This window comes from Rhincodon typus, chromosome 6, assembly GCF_021869965.1.
Source record: "Rhincodon typus isolate 14 chromosome 6, sRhiTyp1.1, whole genome shotgun sequence".
Taxonomy (NCBI): Eukaryota; Metazoa; Chordata; class Chondrichthyes; order Orectolobiformes; family Rhincodontidae; genus Rhincodon; species Rhincodon typus.
The window spans coordinates 6,575,511-6,603,392 of record NC_063337.1 but is presented as its reverse complement, the minus strand read 5'-3'; the positions used below and the strand labels follow the sequence as shown (position 1 = coordinate 6,603,392).

At 43.3% G+C, this 27,882-nt stretch overlaps 1 protein-coding gene across 3 annotated transcripts in view; it reads right to left on the bottom strand.

The window, feature by feature from the left end:
• Positions 1-27,882, bottom strand: part of myo7aa (myosin VIIAa) — a 232,413-nt gene that overhangs the window by 195,042 nt on the left and 9,489 nt on the right. For all 3 annotated transcript variants that reach the window (XM_048598018.1, XM_048598019.1, XM_048598020.1), the window contains exon 2: positions 479-545. In XM_048598018.1, coding sequence (XP_048453975.1) covers positions 479-496 — 18 coding nt within the window. In that variant the 5' untranslated portion in view covers positions 497-545. The remainder of the gene's footprint in view (positions 1-478; positions 546-27,882) is intronic.

The following is a 27,882-nucleotide window of genomic DNA, read 5'->3' as shown; positions in this document are numbered from 1 at the left end:
AGCTTTCCTGCTCCTCTGATGCTGCTTGGCCTGCTGTGTTCATCCAGCTCGACACCTTTGTTGTCTCAGATTCTCCAGCATCGGCAGTTCCTACTATCTCTATCAGAATATAAGGCAGCTTTTAACCCCATCGAAAATCCAAATTCTTCTTGCATATGGCCTTTAAAGAAAGTTCCAACCCACACAGTATGATTCACTTTCCTTTTGAAAGCAAGCAGGTGGTGTGCATGGTTTGAGAAATACGGCACCAACAATAGGCCAATCAGCCCCTCAAGCCAATATTCTTCCTGGTCAACTAGAATTTGGCTGATCTGCAATTTAGCTGCATCAACTACCTTCATTTCAACTCAATTTCAAGGGTGGAAATTTACAAGTGACCTGGAGGAGTTTGGGAGGTAGTGTCGCAAATTTCCTGTACCCTTTTGTAGAGAAAGGCTCCCCGATATTGGCTGTGAAATCTGGCTGCAGATAATCTCACCTGTTGTAGAATCACCATTATTCCACCTTAAATCTCAACACCATCCATCCGCTGGTGTCAGAGCCTGCTGAAGGAGAAAAGGAAAGAGATAAACACAACAGGAATGTAGTGAGAGAAAAGAAAAAAGGCCATTCTGCCCCTTGACCTTGTTTTGATGTTTAGTGAATCAGTTGATCCATGAACTTCCAAATGTCTATTTTTTCCTAATATCCCACTCGTTAACAAAAATCCATCCATCTCAGCATTAGAATTAACTGGACTATTACCAAAGATAGGTATGATGCTGAAACTTTTCATCTTAAAAACTCATCAGGACAAAATGCAAGAGTGCCAAATCTCAAACCGTTACAATTTCTACTGCAGGAGAACAAGAGAGTGCACCAATTGATCAGTGAGGCAACTGATTGGCCAAAATGCTGTCATGTAGAAAGCAACAGGAAACTATTGGCTCCTGAAGCTCCCAGGCAATTCAAAAAAAGGACCAATCTGCATTAACAGATGGGGACGTGGAGGTGCAGGTGTTGAACTAGGGTGGATAAGGTCAGAACTCACAACACCAGGTCACAGTACAACAGATTTATTCGAAAACACAAGCTTTCAGAGCCTCACTCCTCCTTCAGGTGTCATTGAGGTGATGACTACAAAATAGATTCTAAGCAAGGCCTCACACCTAACATGCATTATGACATCTGAAAAGGAGTGAGGCTCGGAAAGCTTGTGTTTTTCAGATAAACCTGGTGTCGTGTGATTTCTAATATAGATTGGTGCAAACGATCTTATCTCCTTATTCCAACAATCAGGCCAGACAGCAGAGGAGCAGGAAAGCAGAAAAGAAGGGTCCAGACCCAAAACGTCAGCTTTCCTGCTCCTCTGATGCTGCCTGGCCTGCTGTGTTCCTCCAGCTCCACACTGTTATCTCTGACTCCAGCATTGGCAGTTCCTACTCTGAGGCTTTTGCTGTCTCCTGGCCGATGTTTATTCCTGAAACTACAGATTTCCCAGGTTGTTATCACAATGGGAGCTTGTTGTGCTTAATTAGACTGCTGCGTTCCCTTCAATGCTATACTTCAAATAAAAAGCCCACTGACACCCCAAAGCACTTTATACCATTGGGAGGGAGGCGGTGCGGGGTGGGGGGGGGGGGGTGGTGTGCAGTGGTGATATGTACTATTTAATGCAGGTCTTAAGATCTGTTGTGCAGTAAACTGACTGTGCACCAACTCTACAGAATCTCTTGCTAAAATAAAACAGTTAGAGATTCAGTCTTGCCAGGAATCTGCTCGACATCAGCTGGAGCAAGAGGAGATCCCCAAACAGAGGCTGCATTCATGAGTTGAATATCAATGGAGCTCCTCTGGTCTGACAGCATTTACTCAGTTTTTACTCAGTTTCTCATTGCCATTTAATTAAGACGTACATAATGCACAGCAATGGCACTTCAAATGTCAAGCAGGGCTGGATTTACTTGAGCAGACACTTTCAATTGGGCCCTGGTACAAAATTGTCCAGAAAATCTCAATAACAAAGACCTGTTCAAGGGATGAACTCGTTAACCCGAATTTACTAGAGAGACACTGAATAGGATGGTACAGGCCTTGCCGAGAGACAAGAACCTGCCCCCTTTTCAGACTCCCAATACTGCCTGACAAGGGCCATTATACACAGCTTGCAACACAAGATAAATCAGGGTGTTCAGTTCACCTGCTCGTTAGAAACTCCTCCCAATTGCTCCCCCCCCACCACCGCAATGGAGCCCTGATCTACTTTAAACTATTTCCCATAGTCACATTTGTGCAAATAGTTCCTTATCCACCACAATCCAAAATGATTCAGTAAATAGAAAAATTTACTTCACTTCAATCCTGTTTTTGCACTGCGCAGGAGACACATCCAACACCAGTCACAACTTTTCAAAGGCTGAGAACAAACTCCAGTCCACAAGAGACCTTCCAAATCCTCAACTGCTAGCATATCTAAAAAGAGGGACATAGGCAGATACACAGAGGGGAACTGGCTGATGGTGATGTCCTCAAGCCACTTACCATCCTGACTTGGAAACATATCGCAGTTCCTTCAGTGTCACTGGGTCAAAATCCTGGAACTCCCTAACAGCATTGTGGGTCTATCCACAAAAACGTGGACTACAGTAGTTCAAAGTTGGTGGTAATTATGGGTGAGTCACAAATTCTATCCTCACCTGCAACGCTTGCATGTCCTTTTAAAAAAGGAAGCTAAAAATAAGCTCCAGATTCTGATCAAGGTTTCCGCCCAAATATTATTTCCTTCTCTTTATTGATGTCAACTTATGTACCAAGTTTGAGAATTTTGCGTTGTCTGAAGACAACACACACACACACACACACACACACACACACACACCTGGAAGAATTTGGGGGGTGGGCACTAGTCTCAAGTTCTAACAGGACTAGATAGGAGAGTTCAGAAAAAAAAAAAAAAAAAATTCAGTCTAAAGGATATGGGGTAGGCCATTTTAGGACTGAGAGATGGAAAGAAATGTCTTCACCCAGACAGCAATGAGCCTGTGGAATTCTGACATGGAAAGCAGTTGAGGCCAAAAGCTGTATGATTTCCATGAGTTAGATATTAGTTCTTATGGCAAAAAGGAGAAAACGGGAACACACACAGTCATGAATGATGGAGCAGGCTCAAAAAAGGGCTGAATGGCCTACATGTATTTTCTATGTATCTTTGTAAAATTCATGGATAAATGGAAAAAGACTGCAGAAAGCTACAGCACAGATTTGGGAGCTTTTGTGGCATGAATCACAAAACGCTAGCATATCCAAGTTCAGTGGGCAATTGTTCCCAAAAGGAATGCTGACATTTCAAAAAGGGGAGTAGGGTATAACAGTAGGGAGGTCTCACTAAAATTATTCAAGTCACTAGTCAGACCACAGCTGGAATACTGGGAACAGTTTTGATTCCAAGAGAAAATATCCTGGCACCGGAGACAAAACAGAGAAGGTTTATTCGAGAGGTCGAGTAGGTTGGGCCTGTACTCATTGGAATTAACTAGAATGAAAGGTGACTTGATTGTTTCTTAGAGAGAGTGCGTGACAGGGTAAATGTGGAAAGATTATAACACAGGCGAGGGTGAGGGCACAGATCCCATTAATGGAAAAGGGTAGAGTTCCAGCTGACATTGATATAAAAGCAGAGTGGCAGAGGAACAGTCAGTAACACAATGGAAGAACCTTCCCCCACCCACTCCCCTGGCAGAGTGGTGAGGGTCTCGAATGCAATGCCTCAAGAGGGAGGTGGGGGCAGATTAAATGGGAACTTTCTGAAAAGGATATTACCTGAGCGGAATAACCTGCAGACCTTTGAGAGTCAGCGGGACTGGCTAAGTTGCTCCTACAAAGAACCAGCAGAGACCCGAGAAACCAAATGGCCTCCTGTATCATTCTATAATTTTGAGAATGAGCAGCTACAGTTCAGTGTGTGCTCAAGTCTATTCAAAATCACAGCCAGTCAAATATTAGGCTACATCTTTTTCTTTACAAATGTATGGTGGGTTGAGCAAAATATGGACGTTCATTTTGGATATTATGCTTTTCTAGTTTGTTACAAACTACTGCACTTTATAATGCACGAATAAACAGGCTGACAGCAGGAAATAATTCTCAATGTTAACTGCCTGCATTAAATTTATTAAACAGTAATGCTTCTTCTGTAGAAGTCATTCCAGATTGTGATTAAATGTTGTTGCTAAAAACAGGCAACAATGGCCTGAAGAAGATCACAAATCAGGATTCTCTATTCTACTGTCATCTTGTCTTTACAAAAAGAGAAGGGTAAAGAAACGCGGAAAAACACTAATTACATGGAATTACACCTGTAGTTTACATCTGGCTCAGGAAACTCCATGTGTGTCTCTCCCTCCTCCTCCAGACACAGGGAGGACGACATGCAAACTCCACAGACAGTTGCCCGAGGCTGGAATCGACCCCAGATCACTGGCGCTGAGATAGTGTTAACCGTTGAGCCACTGTGCTGCCCTAAAGACTCATAAATCTTTACTAGCTATCCTCTCATATGCCCTCAGGAAGCATCAGGCATTCAGTGGTGTTCCTAGCATTTATTACCCATCCTTAACTGCCCTTCAAGGGGATTGCAGTGGGCAAACTTCTTGATGTGCAGGAGGTGGTGGGGGAGTGAACTGTTCAGTGATACTCAGTGCCTTCAGCCTCCACTCCTGACCGTTCCCAAAAGGGAAAAACATCAGTAACCAAAACGCTTAGATTTTATTTGAACAGCAGCTACAAGAGCAGGTCAGAGGCTAGGAATCCTGCAGCAAGTAACTTACCAAATCCTGTTCCCACCATCTACAAGGCACAACGCAAGGAAAGTGATGGAATGTTCCCCACTTGCCTGGATGGGTGTAGCCGCAACAACACGCAAGAACCTTGGCACCATCCAGGACAGAGTAACCCGCTTAATTGTTTGTGGATGTGGTGCCATCCACTCCCTCCACCACTGCTCAGTAGGAGCACTGTGTACTCTCTACAAGGTGTACTGCAAGAATTCAAAGATCCTCAGACAGCAACTTCTAAACCCACGACCACTTCCATCTAGAAGGACAAGGGCAGCAGATACATGGGAACACCATCCCCTGCAAGCTCCCTGCCAAGCTACACACCATCCTGAATTGGAAATACAATTGCCATTCCTTCACTGTTGCTGGGTCAAAATCTTGGAATTCCCTCCCTCACGGAATCGTGGGTCTACCCACAAACAGGAGGACTGCAGCAGTTCAAGGCGGCAGCTCAACACCACCTTCAAGGGCAACTAGGGACAGGCAATAAATGCTGGCCCACCCATATCCCAATAGTGAATAAGAAAAAAATTCTCAAGTCCAGAAATTGAGGGAAACAGTTAAATTAAACTGATAGATCAGATAGAGAACCAAACTCTGATGTTTGAGCACTGTAAAGTGATGCCATTGAGACAGATGGATTGTATTATTACTGTGCTTTTCAAAATCTTTCAAATTGTGTTGTGTAAATAGCTTGGTTCATCTTATTTTCCATTGCTTAATAAACTTGTTTTGTTGTTTTAAAAAAAGATCTGCAGCTTTGTTTCAGAGAGACCTGATTTTTTTTTTAAAAAAAAAAGTTAAGTGATCATTATTTTTAAAGCTAGATTCTAGTCTAGGACTGGTTTGTCTTGTAACAAGAAGATTAGCTAGGAAAGTGTTATGATCCTAATTTAGGTTGGAAACCACACCATTCAAATCGATTCTGTAAGAAGAATCCAGTCATTTTATTCACTAGTCATTTAATACTCAAGGCAAAGTCAGCCTGTCACAGAATCAGCTATTTGCATTTACAACCTTTGATTAATTGGATCAATTCAAATTACTTTCCTTTGGACAAAGGCTATTATTTTCTCAGCTATAGATTTGTTGTCCAAAAAGACTTTTGTAATTACACTTTTGACCTTTTAAAAAAACAAACTTTGGTCAGTTCATTTCCCAGTCTAGTGTTTAATTGTTGGGAAAAGAACTGTCTGCCACAACAGATCTCACACGAGCCTGACAGGTTTCTAAACATCACACCATTCCTCAAAGATCACAATGTTGTAAGAACAAACGAGGAAGGCAACGCTGCCCATCTTAGTGTTACAATTTAAGAGAAGGTCCGAAAGGGAACAATCCTCAAACCAACCCAGTTCAATCTCTTCATTGTTAAAGGATACAAGGGTTCCATAGAATCCCTACAGCGTGGGAGCAGACCATTCAGCCCATTGAGTCCACACCAACCCCACTTCCCCCACCCAACCCCCTAGTGGTTTATGACACTAGAGTACTTCTTGGAAGCCATGTAAAGTCAGGAAAAATAATTTAAACCAGTTTGACAATCAATCAATCTTTTTCCCCCTAGAGTTGAAATGTCTAATACTAGGGACATGCATTTTAAAGGAGAGAGGGGCAAGTTCAAAAGGAGGTAGATTTTCATTTTTAAAAAAAAATGGTAGCAGTCTGGAATGTGCTGCTGGGATGATGGTGAAGGCAGATACAATAGGGATGTTTAAGGGACTTAAGATAAGCACTGAATATGCAAGGAAAGGAAGAATATGGACCAAGGGCAGGCAGAAGGGATTAGTTTAATTTAGCATCATATTTGACACAACGTCGTGGGCTGAAGGGCCGTACCAGTTGTATGTTCAGTTTAAGCAGATGATGGAATACTTGAGGGGTTTTAAAAACAAAAAAAAGATAGCTGGAGAAAATTGGAAGATATAAAGAAAAAGAATCAGGCACATTCGTGTCCTACCCCTGCTCAGCAGAAGCTACAAATTCACACAACCTATCATTCACAATGATGAATTACAGGATCGAGACCAAAAGGATAAGAACCCATGATGCTAGAGACAAGGTACTGGCATGGATAGAGGATTGGTTGGCTGGCAGAGAGTGGGGATAAAAAGGGGTCTTTTTCAGGATGAAGCCAGGTGACTAGTGGAGTTCCACAGGGGTCAGTGTTGGGACCACAACCATTCACGTTATAAAAATCAATAACGATCTGGACGAAAGGATCTGAGGACATGGTTGCTAAGCTTGCAGATGACCAAAATAGGTGGAGGACAGGTCGGACTGAGGAAGTGGGGAGGCTGCAGAAGGGCCTGGATAGGCTTGGAGACAGTGCTAAGAAGTGGTAGATGCAATAGTGTGGGAAAGTGTAACGTTATGCACTTTGATACGAATAGAGGTATAGACTATTTTCTAAAGGGGGAAAGGCTTCAGAAATCTGAAGTACAAGGAGACTTGGGAGTGCTTGTTGAAGATTCTTAAAAGTAGGCTCAGTTGGCAGTTATGAAGGCAAATGCAACGTTAGCATTCATTTCAAGAGGGCTAGAGTACAAGAGCAGAGATGTACTGTTGAGGCTGTATAAAGGTTCTGATCAGACTGCATTTGGAATATTGAGCGCAGTTTTGGGCCCCGTATCTAAGGGAGGATGGATATTCTGGTATTGGAGGGGGTCCAGAGGAAGTTTACAAGAATGATCCCGACTGTAAAGGGCTTGTCATGAGTAGTTGAGAACTCTAGATCTGTTCTCGATGGAAATTAGAAAGATGAAGGGGAATCTGAAACTTAAAATACTGGAGGAGCCCAGATAGACTGGATGTAGAGAAGATGCTTCCACAAAGAGGAGAGACTAGGATCGGAGGGCACAGCCTGAGGATGGCGAATCTGTGGAACACATTGCTGCAGAGAGCGGTGGAGGCCAAGTCATTGTGTATTTAAGATAGATGGATCCCTAATGTTTTACAAACAACTTATATTTATATACTGCCTTTAGTGGAAAAGGAACATCCCAGCAGTTCTATAAAACTGTGACTGACAGTGAGCCACGTATGGAAATGCGAGGATGGATATCCAGTGGCTTGGGCAAAGAGATGGAGAAAAAAAAACTAAAAAAGTTTGAATGGAGGAAAGGGAGATAAGAGTGGCATAACAGTGTAGGGAGGGGTTTGAATTCCACAGCTTGGAGCCAAGTGTCTGAAGGTCAGATACTGAGCCAAGGCCAGGGTTTTGGCAGTGCCAGGACCCTAGGGGGTTGGGGTGCTCCTATTGGGCACAGTATAGCTAAAACACAAGGGACCACATTTCTCCAGCCCCATCTTGGCCTGTTAAAACCACCAGCTGTAAACAAAAGGAAAAAAGTGCCACAGGCACCTCCCAGTATTAGCCAAAAAAACCAAACAGCAGTAGCAGGGAGCTGCTCTGAAGCAACTAGGAAATTGACTAAGGGAAAGGAGAAAAAAGGTGGACTGCCCAACTCCAGGCCCCAAAAATCAGCTGGCAAAAAAGGACAAAGACAAAGACAAAGGGTATGGTACCAGGCCTTTCTTCCTCACCCAAAACCAGTACTACCCCATTCTCAGCTCTATTTGCCAGCACCCTTCCTACAACCATTTAGAACGGAGAGGAGGAGCAATTGTGTCAGCCAGTAGGTGATGACCCTGGGAACTCATTGCCAGAAGGGTGTGGAAGCCAAGTCAGAGCATATTTAAGACAGATAATTAGGTTCGGCAACCAGATAAATTTAGCTGGGGAAACTTCTGAAATCCAAGAAGTATGTTTAGTTTGGTCACAGCCAAGTCAGATCTTCCAGAAATTGAAGCAAATTAAGGGGAAAATGCAAAAGAGACTGCATCATGCTGGTTGTCTGCTATCTGTCCACTTACTCTACAGCAGATCGATTACACTGGACACAAATAAGATTCTGTCTAGAATTGTGTTTGTGTTCAGGTCTCTTTCAGCTCCATCCCTGGCCAGTTATAACACTGAGGGCAGTAAATATCCTCAAAGGGCTACCCACTCCATTCCCATTGCCCCGTACCCTTTCCCTGATCTGCACTGTCTTTCAAAAAGGCCACGATGTCTGTCTCTAATTGAGAGACTATGTGCTGTTAATACTCACTGCGCTAGAACGGACTCAAAAAACAAGCAAAAATTATCGGAAGACCTGGAACGCAGAGCTGGAAGCCCGAGTTCAGACATTGTCCGATTCACTGAAATCCAGGAGACAGGATCAGAACTAGGCCATTCAGCCCATCTAGTCTATTCTGCAACTCAATGAGATCACGGATGATCTGATAGTCCTCCACTTTCCTTCCTTCCTTCCTCCCCCACCCCAATTCCTTTTGATTACTAAATCAGTCTCTCTCAACTGACTATAATTCACAACCCAGCTTCAACAGCCCTCTACCACAAATAATTCCACAGATTCACTACCCTCCGAGAAGAAATTCCTCCTCTGTCTTAAACATGAGGCCCCTTATTCTAAGATTATGCCCCTGGTCCAACACCCGCTCAAAAGGGAAACAATCTTTCCATAAACTATCCTTTCTAACACCTTAAGTTTCTTGTATGCTTCCAGAAGACACTTCATTCTTCGGAGCACCAATGAATTCAACCCAAGCTACTCAACCTGTCCTTCTAAAAAGGCAGTCCTTCCACCTCAGGGATTAACCTACTGAGCTTTCTCTGGACTGCGTCTAATACCAGTGTCTTTCTTTAGATAAAAAGATACCAAAACTGTTCACACTATTCTAGCTGCCCTCTGACAACTGTCTTGTAGAGATTCAGGAAAAAAACAACACAAAAACCTCCCTATTTTATACTCCATTCCATTTGTAGGAATGTTGGCCATTATATTTGCCTCCCCTATTACCCGCTGAGCTTTTTGAGATTCATGCTCAGATTCCCAAATCCCAGTATGCAGATTTCTGCAGTCTTTCCAAGTAAATAATACTCAGCTCCTCTATTCTTCCTGCCAAATCACATCTGCCTGCGTTATTTTGATTCGGCCAAGTTTTAGCCCACTCACTCGGCCGGTCTATATCCCTCTGTGGAAAGCATAATCCTCAGCATTTGCCTTGCCATCGACAAAACCTTGGTGACAGTACATTCACTTTCCTCAAGCAAGCCATTAAAACATATTGTAAATGATTGCAGCCCCGGTACTGAATCCTGTGTCACTCCACTTATTACAGGTTGTCATCCTGATAACCCTCCCTTATCCCAACTCGCTATCTATTAGAATCATAGAAGTGTGACAGTACAGAAGGCAGCCACTTGATCCATCATGTCTACACTGGCTCTTCAAATGAGCATCATTCCCCAGTGTAAATAACCTGCTTCCCCACCTCCACATTATTTCTATCCAAATGAGCATCCAATTCCTCCTTCATTGTCTCCATTGAACCTGCCTCCATAATATTTCCAGGCAGTGCAGTTTCATACCCTCACTACTTGCTGCAAATAGTTTCTCCCCTTAGGTCACATTTGTTCTGTTTGCAAATTACTTCTAATCTTGTTCCCCCCACCTTTTATGAGCATGAACAGTTTCTCCTGGTCAGTGAGCAGAAACATGACAGCAAACAAGCAATATTTATGATTAAAAGTACTTACAGGAAACATATCGCTCACAAATCCCACAGCTGGTCCCTCAAACACGAGAGCCAAATCAAAATCAGTTTAAATAATGCCCTTTCATCCTGTGAACATTTTTAAACAAATTTTCCAGTTTCTTTACTTCTCTAATCTCTCACCTCAGAAGGTTGAGAGTTCAAGTCCCATTGCAAACACTGGAATGCATAATCCAGGCTGCTTGTGAAGCCTTACTTTGTACAAATTGGGTTGCTGTGTTTCCTACATTAAAACAGTGGGAGAAATTAAGCACCATCACTAGAGAAGGAGTACAAGACAAACTAATGGAGCTAAAGGCAAGCAAGTCCCTGACCTTAATGGTTTACATTGCAGCTACTTCTTTTAGGATCTACAGAGATAGTGCATGCATTGATTGTGACTTTCCAAAGACTATTTGATTCTGAAAAAATACTGGAGAATTGGAAGACTGCTAATGTGATACCCATTTGAAAAAAAAGGGGAGGCAGGCAAAAAGCAGATAACTATAGACCAATTACCATAACATCTATTGTTGGCAAATGTTGAAAGTCATTAAGTAATAGCTGTCTTTTGGAATTTAATCAAGTAGAGTCAACATGACTTCACAAAAGCAAAATCGTGTCTGATTAATTTATGAGTGTTTCAAGGAAGCATCAGAGATTGGATATCTGATGTATTAATCGCCCCTTAGATCAATGCTGGGACTACAACTGTTTACAACATACATTAACAACTTGTAGGAAGACAATGTCCTGTGGCCTGCTCTAGCAGATGGACTGCAGTGGTTCAAGGCAGCAGCTCACCTCCACATTTTAAAAAGGCACCTGGGGATGTGCAATAAATACTGGTTTAGCCAGTGATGCTTACATCCCATGAATGAATAAAAACAGCCAAAATTTGCAGGTAACACAAAAGTAGGTGGAAAGGCAAGTTGAGTGGGATACAAACAGTTTTCAGAGAGAGATGTTGATAGGTTAAGTAAGTTGGCAATGCATGATGTAGGAAAATGTGAAGGTGCTCATTTTGGAAGGGTTTGGTGGTGGGGTGGGGAAGAAAAAACAAAGAACACATTTAAATAGAAGAAGAAAACAGCAGAAAGCTGCAATGCAATAGACTTGTGCAAAAAACACAAAGCTAGCACACAGGACAGCAGGTAATCAGGAAGGGCTAGTGGAATGTTGGCCCTTATTTCAAGGGAGTTGGAGTATAAGAGTAGGGAAGTCTTACTGTAACTGTACAAGGTGCTGGTGAGACCACATTTGGAGCACTGTGAACAGTTTTGGTCCCCTTAAAATATTTGTTTTTTTTTTAAAAATTGGAGGAAGTTCAGTTAAAGTTTCACTAGGATGATCCCAGGGATGCAGGGATTGTCTTAGGAGTAAGAGTTAAGCAGGTTGGGACTGTACTCACTCAAATTTGGAAGACTAAGAGATGATCTGATTAAAAACAAAGGATTCTTAAGATACTTGACTGGGTAAATGCCGAGAGGATGTTTCCCCTCATGGGAGAGTCTAGGACCAAAGAGCATAGTCTCAGATTAAAGCACTTTTATAGAGAAGCAAGGGTAGGACTTATACAATTAATGGTAGAGCCTTGGGTAGTGTCGTTGAGCAGAGGGGCCTAGGGATTCAAGTATATAATTCTTTGAAGTTTATGGCACACGTAGACAGGGTAATCAAGGTGGCATTTAGCGCACTTGCCTTCATTGCTCACACCATTATGTATAGGAGTTGGGATGTCATGTTGAGGCCTCTTCTGGAGTACTGTGTTCAGTTGTAGTCTCCCTGCTACTGTAAGGGCATTATTAAATTGGAGAGGGTTCACATAAGATTGACCAGGATGTTGCTGGGAATGGAGGGTTTGAGTTCTAAAATAAAAGACCAGAAAAGGGTGGGACTTCTTTCACTGCAGTGTAGGAGGTTGAAGGGTGACCTTAAAAAGGTTTATAAAAATGATGACAGGCATGGATAGAGCAAATAGAGAAAAAAAAAGTCTTTTCCCTAGGCTGGGGGTGGGGAGTTCAAAAGTACAGGGCATATTTTTAAAGGTGGGGAGAAAGATTTAAGAAGAAAAAAGGGACATGAGGGGCAACTTTTTAATTTTAAGACAGTGGTTCACGTGTGAAATGAATTGCCAGAGGAAGTGGTGGATGCATGTACAGTTACAAACATTTAAAAGGCATTTGGATAAGTTCATGAATAATAAAGGTATGGAGGGATATGGGCCAAATGCAAGCAAGTGGGACTAGTTTGGTTTGGGAACAGTCACTATAGACTAGTTTCCATGCTGTATGTCTATTACTGATTCTACAAGATGAAGAGGAATTTCTTTTTTCAGAGGTTTAAGTGTCTTTGGATTTCTTTACCAGAGAGCTGTGGGGGCAGGGTCCTTGTATATATTTAAGGCAGAGGTAGATAAATTCTTCATCAGTCAGGGAATCGAGGGTTATGGGAAAGAGGGCAGAAACTGGATGAGAGGAATATCGGATCAGCCAATTATCTCATTGAAGGGCAGAGCAGATGAGGGGCTGAGCGGCCTACTGTTGCTGTTTATCTTATGAAGGGTTTGAATGATTTAACATACTTTGTGCTGGATAACTGCAAATCCTAACAAAGGTTGATTTGCTTGTAGTCTACAGTCAAGACAGGTCACAGTCTGTGGTACCACACCAGTTATGGAGGTGTGAAATCATGGAATGATAAAGTTTTGTATTTATATTCTCATTATGATTTAATAACTATCTCTTTAGTATACTAAAGTATCCAAAATGCATAAAAGAGGGTTAAAAACACAGCTTGATCTGAAATCAAAGATAATGCCCCAGGAAATTAGTATTAAAAGAAAACAAGGTAGAGGGGTCAAGAGAGTTATGGAGGGAATTCCAACCACTAATCAATGAGGCAATTTAAAAAACAGTTGGGAATAAGCAAGAGGCCGTAATTGCTCAGAAACAGGTCCCACAGGATTATCACCGAAGGTTGTTAAAACAAAAAGCAAACACCAGCAGATTACAAATACAGGTGGACTTCCATCAGTGTTAACAGAAGCCAATGTGCAATCATTATACATCAGAGGACTAGCCCAATTAGTCATTGTCCCACAATGATACAGTACTCAATGTCTCGAGCCACTCCATTAATAAATACGAGGCTGGATTTTTTCCAAACAATGCATCTGATGTGACATCTGTCAGTGGTAACAAAAGCCACCAGCAATTTACATTGCCCAGTTAATTATAGGAGTAATAACACAGTATTAGGAGACACATAATCCTAGTGTCATGACTCTCTGCAAACGCCGAATACAAAAAGGGAGGAAGGAGAGAATGGTTTCATTTTGTTCTGTCTCACTGAACGTTTGCGCAACTGAAAAATTTAAAAGCTTAAAAAAAAACACTTAACAATACAGCCTGGTAGAATTTCATCATGTCAGGCAGACCAGGACGTCAAAAAGCAATTTGCAATCTTTTTTTAAAAAAACTCGCAGATTGGATAGACAATTCATACAAGAGATATTGGTTTCATTGGCTGGGCCAGTATGTATTTCCCATCCCTAGTTGCCCCTCGAGAAGGCGGTAGTGAGCTACCTTCTTGAACCACTACAGTCCATGTTGTCAGGGAGGGAACTCCAGGACTTTGTGACAACGAAGAACCAGTGATATATTTGAGTCAGAAGGGGAACCTGCAGATGGTGGTATTCCCATACCTCTACTGCCCTTGTCCAGATGGAAGTGGCCATGGGTTTGGAAGGTGCTGGCTTGGTAAAAATTCTGCACTGCATCTGGTAGATGGTATGCATTACTGTTCTTAACCAGTGAAGGGATGAATGATTGTGAATGTGGTGCCAGTCAAATAGGCTGCTTCATCCTGGATGGTGTCAAGCTTCTGGGGTGTTGTTGGGGCTGCACTCATCCAGGCAAGTGGGGAGTATTCCATCACACTCCTGACTTGTACCTTGTAGATGGTGGATAGACTGTGGGGTGGGGTCAGGAAGTTAGTCACCACAATAGTCAAAGAAAAAAAAAGGTTAAAACCACAATACTCCTAGCCTCTGACTGGCTCTTGTAGTCACTGTATTTATTATGAAGTGCCCTGGTTCAGTTTCAATTTCAATGGTAAACCCTATGATAGTGATAGCGTAGGGTTCAGCAATGGTAATGACATTGTATGTCAAGGGTGGGGGGTGTAGTTAGATCATCTTGTATGAGATGGTCATTGCCTAGCACTTGTGGCGCAAAGTGTTATTTACCATTTGTCAGCCCAAGCATGGTCACTGTCTAGATCTTAAAAACCATAAGAACTGCGGATGCCATAAATCAGGCACAAAAATAAAGTTGCTGGAAAAGCTCAGCAGGTCTGGCAGCGTCTGTGACAGAAAAAAAAGTCAACATTTCAGGTCCAGTGACCCATCCTCAGGACAGAGGAAAGGTCACTGGATCCGAAAAACGTTAACTGATTTTTCCTTCACACTGTTGCATTTGATCACGGACTGCTTCAGTATCTGAGGAGTCACGAATGATGTTCACCAAATATTCAACATCACCAATTCTGACCTTTGGGTGGAGGGAAGGTCTTTGATGAAGCAGCTGAAGATGGTTGGGCCTGGGACACTAGCCTGAGGATGTCAGATGTCCTGAAGCTGAGATGACTGACCAACAACCACCACGACTTTCCCAGTGCCAGGTATGACTCCAGAGGAAAGCTCCCACCTGATTCCCATTGACTATTTGGGAGGGCTCATTCAAGCCACACCTGATCAAACCGATCCTGATGTCGAGGGCAGTCACTCTCACTAATCACTTCTGGAACCTTGCTATACACAGGCTAATAACTGCATTCCCCAATTATAATATTGGCCATCATTTATCTGCTGTAAAGCATTTTGTGATGTACTAAGGACAGACTAATAGGTCAATTGGTAAAGCATCAGACTTTTAACCTGATGGTCCAGGGTTCTAGACCCTATAATGGGGACCTGCTTGTGGTTTAGTGATAGTGTCCCTACCCTGGACTAAGAAGCCCAGGTTCAAGTACCAGCTTGCTCCAGAAGTGTGTAATAACATCTGAACAGATTGATTAGAAAATAGGTTAAACTGAACAGTGAGAAAAAAAAAAAAAAAAAAACAGGGGAGGAGGTGGCATGGTTGTAGTGAGTTCAAATCCCACCACTAGAGTCGGTGAGATTTGAATTCAGTTAGAAGCAAGCCTAACGATGGTCACACTGGGAATTTTGGGAAGAGTGCATTATCTCCAATTCTGGCCCACATGTGGCTTCAGACCCACAATGTGGCTGGCTCCGAACAATTATAAATATGGGCAATAAATGCTGGCTACCTAGTGATGCCCATATCCCAGTAATGCACAGAAAAAAAAAAAAAAAGGCATATTTTTATAATGGCTCACTGCACTCAAATGCATTTTAGAAGGCCAACTGTCTGCTGTGTTCCAGGACAAATCTCTTCAGTATTGCTGAAGAGAGACAGTCAGTTTCGTAATTCCTCAGGACACATGCAAGAATTGCAAAGTTTCAAAAGATCACAACAAGAAGTTATGTAAACAGGAAGAACAACGTTGATTGATTGGAAAGTCATCTGAATAAGACTAACACTTATTATAGTTTATGGAACGGGCCTCAATTTCCAGCACAATCCATCCAGTGTTAACAATAAAAACAGTCAAAGGAGAGAGTGGGCCATTCAACCCATCAAGCCCACTCCCCATTCAACACGATCACAGTGGATCCTCTATCTCTACACCATACTCACACCCCAAAACCTGCACCTGCCACCCCCCCCCCCCCCGAAAAAAACATCTAAATAAATAGTTTCTAGACATTTATTTTAGATAGTTAATGACTTCACCTCTACAGCCCTGTGGTGATAGAGAATTCTACAGGTTCTCCACCCTCAAATGAAGAAAAATGTTTCACTTCAGTTCAAAATGTATCCCAAGACTGTTGTTCTGGATGTCCCCACCCACCCCGATCAGGGGGAACCATAAAAACAAAACCGTTTTGTCCAGTCTGTCTGGTCTTGTCAGAAGTTTATATGTTACAATGAGATCCCACCCCCTTCAAACATTCTTCTACACGTCGGTGAATACTGGTCCGATTGGCCCCCAGTTCCTGATCACAGCACAAACCTGCCATCCTGAATCAATCAATCTGGTGAATGCTCGCTCTTCTCCCTCTATGGCAAGTATATTTTATCTTAAGCAAAAGAGACCAAAGCAGCACACGAGCAACACTCCAGGTGTGGAGTCACTGTGGCCCTGTACAGCTGCAGCAAGACTTCCTTGTTCCTCTATTCAAATCCTCCTGGAATAGAAGCCCAATATTTCATTTGACCTTCCGAACAGCTTGCGTCACTTGCATGTTTATGTACAAGGACGTTCAGGTCCCTTCGTACACCAATATTTCTCAAATCAATCACCATTTAAATAATACACTGCCACTGTTTTTCTGACCAGAGCAGAAAACTTCACACGAGACTATAACTGACATGCATTTACCCACTCAACTGGTCTAAAATTGCTTGTAGCCTCCTCACCATTCTCAATCTCTCTTGGGTTTGCATCATTAGCAAACTGGGAAACATGGTATTTGCTGCCCTCCTTCAAACTGTTGTTGAAATATATTGGGAATGTTTGGAACGCAAGCACTGATCCCTGGGTACCTTGTTTGTCTTTACCTTCCACTCCAAAAACAAGCCATTTATTTTTGGACATTGAACAGTTTTTCTGCCAGCTCCACACTTACTTCTTTAACCATGAGCCTAACCCTCCCTCTACTGACCCCTTCTCCTGCCTCCAACACACCCCCTCCTCCTGGACACCACCCCAAGGCCTCCTACCCTCCCACGACCTCTTCATCTCTAACTGCTGTCGAGACATCGATCGCCTCAACTTCTCCACCCCTCTCACCCACTCCAACCTCTCCCCCACAGAATGTACAGCCCTCCGCTCCAATCCCAACACCGCCACAAAACCCACGGACAAGGGACGTGCAGTTGTAGTATGGCGCACTGACCTCGACATCGCCGAGGCCAGACGCCAACTCTCCGACACCTCCTCCTACTGCCCCCTTGATCATGATCCCACCCCCGACCACCAAACCATCATCTCCCAAACCATCCACAACCTCATCACTTCAGGTGACCTCCCACCCACAGCCTCTAACATCATCATTCCCCAACCTCGCACTGCCCGTTTCTATCTCCTTCCCAAAATCCACAAACCTGAATGCCCTGGTTGACCCGTTGTCTCCGCCTGCTCCTGCCCCACCGAACTGATCTCCACCTATCTGGACTCCATTTTCTCCCCCTTGGTCCAGGAACTCCCTACCTATGTCCATGACACCACCCACACCAGAACTTCCAATTCCCTGGTTCACAACACCTCATCTTTACCATGGACGTCCAGTCCCCATACACCTGCATTCCCCATACAGATGGCCTAAAGGCCCTCCGCTTCTTCCTGTCCCGCAGGCCCGACCAGTCCCCCTCCACTGACACCCTCATCCGCTTAGCCGAACTCGTCCTCACCCTCAACAACTTCTCTTTCAATTCCTCCCACTTCCTACAGACAAAAGGGGTGGCCATGGGTACCCGCATGGGCCCAAGCTATGCCTGCCTCTTTATAGGTTACGTGGAACAATCCCTCTTCCGTACCTACACTGGCCCTAAACCCCACCTCTTCCTCCGTTACATTGATGACTGTATCGGCACCGCCTCGTGCTCCCACGAGGAGCTCGAACAGTTCATCCACTTCACCAACACCTTCCACCCAACCTTAAGTTCACCTGGACCATCTGATACCTACCTCCTTCCTGGACTTGTCTCCATCTCCGGCATCCACCTAGAAACCAATATCCATTTCAAGCCTACCGACTCCCACAGCTATCTAGAATACACCTCCTCCCACCCACCTTCCTGCAAAAAGGCTATCCCCTATTCCCAATTCCTTTGCCTCTGCCGCATCTGCTCCCGAGATCAGGCATTCCACTCCCAGACATCCCGGATGTCCTCGTTTTAAGGACCGCAACTTCCCCTCCATAGTGGTCAAAAAATGCCCTTGACCATGTCTCTCATTTCCCGCAACTCATCCCTCACACCCGCTCCCCGCAATAAGAACCAAAACAGAATCCCCCTCATCCTCATCATGTACCACCCCACCAACCTCCAGGTCCAACACATCATCTTCTGACACTTCCACCATCTGCAATCTGTCCCCACTACCAAAGACATTTTTCCCTCCCCACCCTTATCTGTTTTCTGGAGGGATCACACTGACTCCCTTGTCCACTCCACACTCCCCTCCAGCCCAACACTTTTCCCTGCAACCGCAGGAAGTGCTACACCTGCCCCTACACCTCCCCCCTCACCCCCATCCCAGGCACCAAGAAGACCTTCCACATCAAGCAGATGTTCACTTGCACATCTGCTAGTGTGGTATACTGTATCCACTGTTGCCGTTGTGGCCTCCTCTACATCGGGGAAACCAAGCGGAGGCTTGGGGACCGCTTTGCGGAACACCTATGCTCAGTTTGCAACAAACAACTGTGCTTCCCAGTCGCAAACCATTTCAACTCCCCCTCCCAGGACGACATGTCCATCCTGGGCCTCCTGCATTGCCACAATGATGCCACCTGAAAGCTGCAGGAACAGCACCTCATTCTGCTGGGAACGCTGCAGCCCAATGGTATCAATGTGGACTTCACAAACTTCAAACTCTCCCCTCCCTCGACCACATCCCAAAACCAGCCCAGGTCATCCCCACCTCCCTAACCATTCCTCCCACCTCAAGCCCCCCCCCCATCTCCTACCTACTAGCCTCATCCCACCCCCTTGACCTGTCCGTCCTCTCTGGACTGACCTATCTCCTCCCTAACTCCCCACCTACACTCACCTTTACTGGCTCCATCCCCGCCTCTTTGACCTGTGTCTCCTCTCCACCTATCTGCTCCTCTATCCATCTTCTATCTGCCTCCCCCCTCTCTCCCTATTTATTTCAGAACCCCCTTCCCCTCCCCCATTTCAGAAGGGTCTTGACCTGAAACGTCAGCTTTCCTGCTCGGCCTGTTGTGTTCATCCAGCTCTACACGTTGTTATCTTAGCCAATTTATTCCTACTGTTTTGTCTATTAAACAATCCACGCCAGTATATTACCACCAATCCCATGTGATACCCTCTTCTTTTGTGTAATGTTACCAAAGCCTTCCAATTGCTCATCGTCTGTTGCCATGGTTTGTGTTTTAACCGGCCGAGCATTTCTCAAAGTATGCATGTGCAGAACTGTCTGGGTATGCAGTGCAAAGCTTTTTTCAGGTCATAGCCAAAATCCAATCTACCACACGCACTCGTTCTCCCACCTCAATGCTACTAGTTACATCCTCTAAAACTCTAGTAGGTTTGTCAAACAGGATTTCACTTTCATAACCCATGCTGACTTTGTATAATCCTATTGGTACTTTCCTGCTATCACATCCATTGGCAGCACAGTGGTTAGCATTGCTGCCTCACAGAACCAGTGAGCTAGGTCTGATTCCAGCCTCAGGTGACTGCAAACTCTGCATAGAAATTCTCTGTGTCAGTGTGGGTATCCTTCAGGTCCTAGTTTGAACTATGGGAGGAAATGGATGTGCAGGTTAGGTGGATTGGCCATGGTAAATGTGCAGTTACAGGCTCAAGGTAGGGTCTGGGTGGGATGCTTGGAGGCTCACTGCAGACTTGGACTGAATGGCCTCTTTCTGTACTGTAGGGATTGTGTTCTATGATAATTTATGATAGACTCCAGCATTTTCCCTATTGGTATTACACTAAATCACAGGAACACAGCACCTGCAAGTTCCTCTCCAAGACTCACCACCCTGACTTGGAAATATCACTGTTCCTTCAGTCACTGGGTCAAAATCCTGGAATTTCCTCCCCAACAGCATTATGGGTCAACCCTACAGCAGCTCAGGAAAGCAGCTCACCACCACCTTCTCAACAGCAATTATGGACATGCAATAAATGCTGGCCCAGACAGTGATCCCATGGACAAATGTAAAGAAAATAGTAAGTGCTGGCACCATCCAGCAAGATAACAAGAGCATTAACTCCAAAATTTAAAAACAAACAACAGAAAAGAGGGGCTTTCAAATCTGCCAGTTTCTGGTCAATTGACCTGCTTTTTTACAAAAAAAACCCTAACAGTCAATGCTCGTTTCCTCCATATATCACTTTATCCTGTCATTCAAGGCTACAATCAACAATTTTGGCAATGTGCCTTCAAATACACGGAATCTTCAAGGTTAGTTACCATCTGCATCCACCCTCCCCAATGCATTTTGTCATCTTTCCTCAGGGACTGCTCAGCCAGTGTTAGCTTTTGGAGATTTTTTCTTAAAAAAAAAAACGAACAACTTCAGATTGACTTGCAAGAATTCCAGAGAATCCTCAGTGATCACCATTTCACTCAGACAGGCTGACAATGCTTTTCACTACAAAAGACATTCTTTTGACAATTCCCAGATCAGTTCCAGTCCAATACAGAACAGAAAATGACCATTTACTGGTGCATTCCTGATTTTTTCGGGCAAAACAAAAAGACAGTCATAGAATCATATCAGAATCCCTAGTGTGGAAACAGACCCTTCGGTCCAACTAGTCCATGTGGAACATAATCCCAAACTAAACTAGTCTCACCTGCCTGCACCTGGCCCATATCCCTCCAAACCTTTCCTATTCATATCCATCCAAGTGTCTTGTAAATGTTTAATTGTACCTACATCCACTATTTCATCAGGAAGTTCCATTCCACACACAAACCACCCTGGTTTCCAAAAAAAAAAAAAAAAAAAAAAAAAAAAAAAATTGCCCTCATCGTTTTTAAAAATCTCTCCTCTCATCCTAAAAACTCAAAGCAAAAAAAGCTAATGGAAGCAGGTACAATTTTGGAAAGGTGAGTTTTACCACAGAAGCAGATAAATGCAGCTCATTGCGGTGAAGATTTTTGTTAAAAGTAACATCAAGTTCAGACACCTTTGTGAAACAGTAACTATTTCTGCATTGCCTAGCAAGTGGCAGTAGACAGGTGGTACATTCATGGAAAATTTATTTTGTTTACATTAAATTACTTGTGACAGGTCAGGAAAATAGTGAACCTAAACTTGTTTTGGTTTAAAATGATCAAGGATTGATTTTATAGTTTAGAAAATCTCAAAAAGACTGAAAGTAATTAGGACAGTTCAATGGAGACCTGATGAGGATGGAAGGAGGGTCTAGGCCCGAAACGTCAGCTTTCCTGATCCTCTGATGCTGCTTGGCCTGCTGTGTTCATCCAGCTCCACACCTTGTTAGTTAGAGGATGAGAAGGAAGTTGCTTTTCTCTTTAAAGAATTCAGGACAGTTCTAATGAGCTTTCCCTTTCTGTTTGTGCAGTTTTTAAGCCAGGTGATTTTGATTCTGACATTGAAGCTGAGCAAGCTTAAGCTCTCAATTGAGAATATTCCTGTGAACTATGGAGTTATTTTACATGAAAGAAATGGGAGGACAACTGGTTGATGTTTAAGTTCTAGAGGGGCATTTTCTCGGATTTCAATCTCTAAATTGATGGTGTGAAAGAATGGTTGAAAACCTCTATTTGCCACTTCAACATCACCCTGTTCCCCAGCCAACATCTGTCTCAGCCTTGGCGCAGTGCTTCAGGAGACAGCGCAAGCTGGAAGAACAGGCATCTCATTTTACATTTGGGATCCTGCAGCCTTCAATACTCAATGTTGAGTTCAATAACTTTAGGGTTCGAGCTCTCCCATGGCCTTATCCCAAACCCTACACACAGGCCTTGTCATCACAGTCTGCTATTACACACAACCCACCATTAGCCACTAAAAGTCTCCATTAATAGCTAGTCACTCACCGAGTTAGATTGTTATCGATTCCTTCATCTGTCCAATTGTTTTTTTCTTTGGGCTCTAACCCCACCTATCGTTTACTCCTTACCCCCTCCACATCAGTTGAGGAAGGGTCACTGGATCTGAAGGGTCAACTGATTTCTCTCCACAGATGCTGCCAGACCTACTGAGCTTTTCCAGCAGTCTGGTTTTGTTAGAGGTTGAAAAAAAACTTTGTTTTGTTGTGTGCCCCAAGATTTTTCTAAACCATCTCATGTCTAGACAACTTTGTTTCAGTTTTTGTGATAAACTTCTGTTGTAGTTAAAAGAAACAAAGCTTCATGTGGCAATGTTTCACTAACTGACCACCACATTGAATAAAATAAAAACCACATCTGATCCATCAAGCCAGATTTTGTTTTGGGATCAGAATTTTGTATTAGTACCATCAGCTGAGATTACAATAGTTAGTTGTAATAAATAGCTCTCAGATTCTTCAATAACATCATAATGTAAAGAACATTATAGAGGTGGTAACAAGAGATTGCCACATTAGTGTTGCTGGGTATGGAAGATTTGAGTTATAAAGAAAGGCTGGGACATTTTTCACTGGAGCGGAGGAGATTGTGAGGTGACTGATTGAAGTATATGACGGAAGTATATAAAATAATGAGGGGTATAGATAGCATTAATGTAGTTGTCTTTTCCCTATGATGGGGTATTTCAAGACTAAGGGGCATATTTTCAAAATCTCTCCTCTCAACTTGAGATGGGGGCAAATTATTTACGCAGGGTGGTTCACATGTGGAATGAACTTCCTGAGGAAGGAGGATGTGGGTACAATTACAACATTTAAAAAGACATTTAGATAAATGCAAGAGGAAAAGTTGAGAGATAAATCGGCCAGGAGCGGGCAGTTGGGGCTAGTTTAGTTTGAAATTATGATCCCCATGGACCGGTTGGACTGAAGGATCTGTTTCCATGCTGCACGACTATGTAGAATACCCCAAGGCAAGATCACAGTTCTGGTCACACTACCAGAAGGAAGTGGACACTTTGGAGAAGGTACAGAAAAAAAGGTTTACCAAGATGTTGCCTGGTATGGCGGATTGTAGCTACGAAGAAAGGGTTGGATAGATTGGGTTTGTTTGGAAAGCAAGAGGGTGAGGGGTAAACAGATGGAAGTTTAAAAGATTGTGAATGGCATGGATAGAGTGAAAAGTATGAGGCTTTTTCCAAGGGTAAATGGATCAATTACTAGGGGACACAGGTTCAGGGTGTGGGAGGAATTTTAAGAAGGAAGATGAGAAGCACATTTTTCACAAAATGATGGGAAAAAATGCATGGAATGTGCTGCCAGAGGAAGCGGACAACAGCAACGTTCAAGAAACACCTGGACGAATACATGCATTGGAAGGGAATAGAGGGATATTTAATACAGAAGGGTGAAACCGTGTCAGCGCAGGCTTGGAGGACTGAAGGGCCTGTTCCTGGGCTGTACTGTTCTTTGTTCTATCACATCACTTTATAGCAAGACTTTTCAGTCTTGCTCAATAGTTAAAACCGTTCAGTCCTGCCAGGAATCTTGCACATCTTTTGCTCCATTTCCTAGATATCCTCTCCTACAAAAATCAAGCAGCCTAATAGGTTGGGTGAAGACCCACTCCAGTTTGACATTTTGCAGCCCAGGTAACTTTAATACCTTAAACCTGATAGGAGGGGAGAGATTCTCTATAAAGAATTGACTGTTACAGGGTATACATGGCCAACATTTTAGAAAGACAATTAGATAGATATCTGTCATCAATACAGATTGTGGTGATCGCAGCCAGGTAAAGTTAGAGCTGCTGCTTATTCCAAAGCCTTGAGAAACAAATCACCACACCTAACTGCACAGGGGCAAAAGGAAAAGTCAAGCCCCTCAAAGACTTATAGACATATTCAGTACTCAATCCCAAAATAAATCTGTTACATTATTTCAACTTAAAAATTTATTCCATGAAAATTGAGATACAACAACTTCAATAGGCACAAATACATTCAAAGGAGTTAATTCTTGTAAGGATAATTCAACTTATTGAAAAAATGAATTATGAATAGGTCTGTATTTTCTTTAAATATAAAATCAGATCACTTCAATACCCTCCTCTACTTCGAGATATTTCTGATCCATCTTTTAGTTACCTAACTGATAACTGCTTTACATCGCATCTTATTTTATAATGTTTCAGAAATATTTTGGAATGCTATGTTAAAAAAAGCATTAAACAAATGCAAAGATGCGGTTATTCCCACCATCTTCAACTAGAATCCCAGGAAGTGTGAAGGTAGATGGCATTTTAACCTCATGAAATAAAGTGCTTCAACTGAAGAAATATTGATAGGGAAATTAAAAATGTTTCCAGGTGGAAGGATGGATTTTTTTTTTTTTTTCCCTCCTCTGCATTCTGTCATGGGATGTGCTCGGCCAGTATTCATTGCCCATCTATAACTACTCTTGACGAATGACCTTTAGCAACTTAGTCCATTTGGTTTAGGTACATCCAGAGTGCTGTTAGGAGGAAGTGCCATAATTTTGACCCAGCAAGTGAAGGAATAGCAATACAGGTCTAAGTCAGGATGGTGTGCGACTTGGAGGAAATATGAAGCTGCCCATACGTCTGGTACCCCAGTCCTTCCAGGTGGTAGAAAAAGTTATGAATTTGGAAGATGTTGAAAGTGCCATGAGTTGTATTATCTTGTAGGTGGTAATATACGCTGGTGCCACTGTGCACCTCGGACGGAGGGGCTGAACGTGAAGGAGATGTATTTGGTGCCAATGAAGTGGGCTGCTTTGTGCTGGATGGTGTCAAGCTGAAAAAAAAAGTGGTGTTGTTAGAGCTGCACTCATCCAGGCATGTGGAGAGTATTCCATCACACCCCTGACTTTGCCCAAAAGCTGTCCAGCATCTATAAGGCAAGTCAGGTAAGATACTCACTGCAGGATTCATAGCTTCTGACCCACTCTTGTAGCCAGTGTTTATATTGTGAGTCCAATTGAGTTTCTGGTATATGGTAACCCCCCCCAGGATGTTGCTGGTAGAGAATTAAGTGATGGCAGTGCCATTGAATATAAAAAAAAAGTGTGATGGTAGATTCTCTTGTTTAATATGGTGATCGATAGGTACTTGTGTAGCACAAATGATACCTACCACTTGTCAACTCAAACCTGGATGTTGTCCAGGTCTTGCTAGATTTGGGCACAGGCTGCTTCAGTATCTGGAGTAGTTGTGAATAGTGTTGAACTTTGAGCAATCAGCAAACATCCCCACTTCTGACCTTGTGATGGAGGGAAGGTCATTGATGAAACAGCTGAAGAAGTTGGGTTGAGGACAGTACTCTTTGGAACTCCTGCAGCGGAGGTGACTGACTTCCAACAACCACAATCATCTTCATTTATGGCTGATTTGACACCAACCAGTCAAGAACTCCACCTGCACCCCCCCCACCCCTCACAAACACCCCAACAGTCCCTTCAATATCTATTACCACAGACTCCAGTTTTCTTAAAAGGTCCTGCTCCATAGTTGGCATTTAGTCAAATACTACCTTGGTGTCTATGGTGATCCCTCTGACCACGTTTGGGTAGACTCAAGTACAAATTAAGCATCAGAATGGGTCTACTGGGCTGAAAGTATCTTACTGCATAGCAATGAGCCAATCTAATGACTAGGTCATTGTTTTAACTGGGAACACTTCTCACATTGGTGGCAGTGATCAAGGTTAATAACACTTAAGCTCAGAATAGATTTCCTGGCTTTCACTATGTCTTGGGTAAACAAAGCAAATCCCAGCAATATCCTCTCTGCTGAGACTGGGCAATCGCATTCTGAAGTTTCCTGTGCCTAGTATTTATGAAGCCCAGGGTAAGACAGCATCTGTAGAATTGCCCATTGCAAGACTACTGGGAGAGCAAGAGCCAAAAAACAAAAAAAGGAGAGGATAGTCAAAACAGTGCAAAAGGATAGGACCAAAGAACACATCCAAAAAAAAAAAAAGACTCAGGGTCTAACTGTCATGCAGAATTTTTCTCATTTCCTTTGAGATATTACAAATTTGGCCAATGCAAAAATATATTTGGGCTTTTTAAGACCTTGTATGGGACATGGGCGTAGCTGTTACTCACACCTAGTTGCCCTTAAACTGATGGCCTTCTGAAAAGAGCAAGAGCCCGTTGTTGCAGTCTGACCAGGTAAGGACGGCAGATTTCCTTCCCTGAAGGGAAGGAATGAACCAATATGGGTTTTCAATTGACATTCACTGCATAGTCACCATTAGACTAACCTTCAAATTCCAAATTTTATTGATTTTTAGTTTCGTGAGCTGCTATGGTGAGATTTGAACCCACATCCCTAGAACACAGCCCTGGGTCACTGGATTACTTGTCCAGCAACATTACCACTTTGCCACCACCGCCTCAATCCCATGGACTTTGAACTTCAAAAGAGGGCGTGTGGAGCACTGCACAACAATTGGAGATGGAGAAAGGCTCTCAATGGCCTTGCTCCTTATATTGGAAAAAAAAAGTCTATTCTTGGATTTCAAGAGCTTAGTACAGTATTTATTGTCCAATCTAATTGCTCTCGAGAAGCTAGCGGTGAGCCTCTTTTTCACTAACTTTTTCAGGTTAAATTTGAAAGAGTTCAGAAAACATGTAAGGATGTTGCCAGGGGTCGAGGGTTTGAGCTATAGGGAGAGGCTAAATGGGCTGGGGCTATTTTCCCTGGAGCATCGGAGGCTGAGGGGTGACCTTGTAGAGGTTTATAAAATCATGAGGGGCATGGATAGGTTGAATAGTAGCTCTTTTTCCCCCCCCAGGGGGAAGTTGGACCGAAGGGTCTGTCTCCGTGCTGTATGATAGAGTCTCTGATGCATTCCACTTAAACAGCTATGTTTGGGTATATCAACTGCAATATGGGATGGAATGGCTTGTGAGCAACACAGTTAAGAGTTAACCATACTAACGATGGATGCCTGGTCACACATAGGCAAGAGATTGGATAAAAATGGCAGGCTTCCTCCCCAAAAGCAGGAAAGTGGAGCCAAATCCATGAAAAGATCAGCCACGATCTTACTGAATGGCGAAGCAGGTTTTGATGGGCCAGATAGTCAGCTGTACAGCAATGGAAACAAACCCTTCGGTCCAACTCATCAATGCAGTCCAGATAGCCTAAAGTAATCTCGTCCCATTTGCCAGCATTTGGCCCATATCCCTCGAAACTATTCCTATTCATATCCCCATCCAAATGTTGTAATTGTACCAGCCTCCACTACTTCCCCTGGCAGTTCATTCCATACACACACCACCCTGTGTTGAGAAGTTACCCTTCAGCTCCTTTTTAAAATCTTTCCCCTCTCACCTTAAACCTATGCCCTCGAGTTTTGGACTCTCCAGCTTGGGTGAAAAACCTCTTATTTACCTTATCTATGCCCCTCATGATTTTATAAAAAAAATTTACCCATCAGCCTCTGACACTCCAGGGAAAATAGACCTCAGCCTATTCAGCCTCTCCCTGTAGCTCAAACCCCTCCAACATCCCTCTAAGTCTTTTCTGA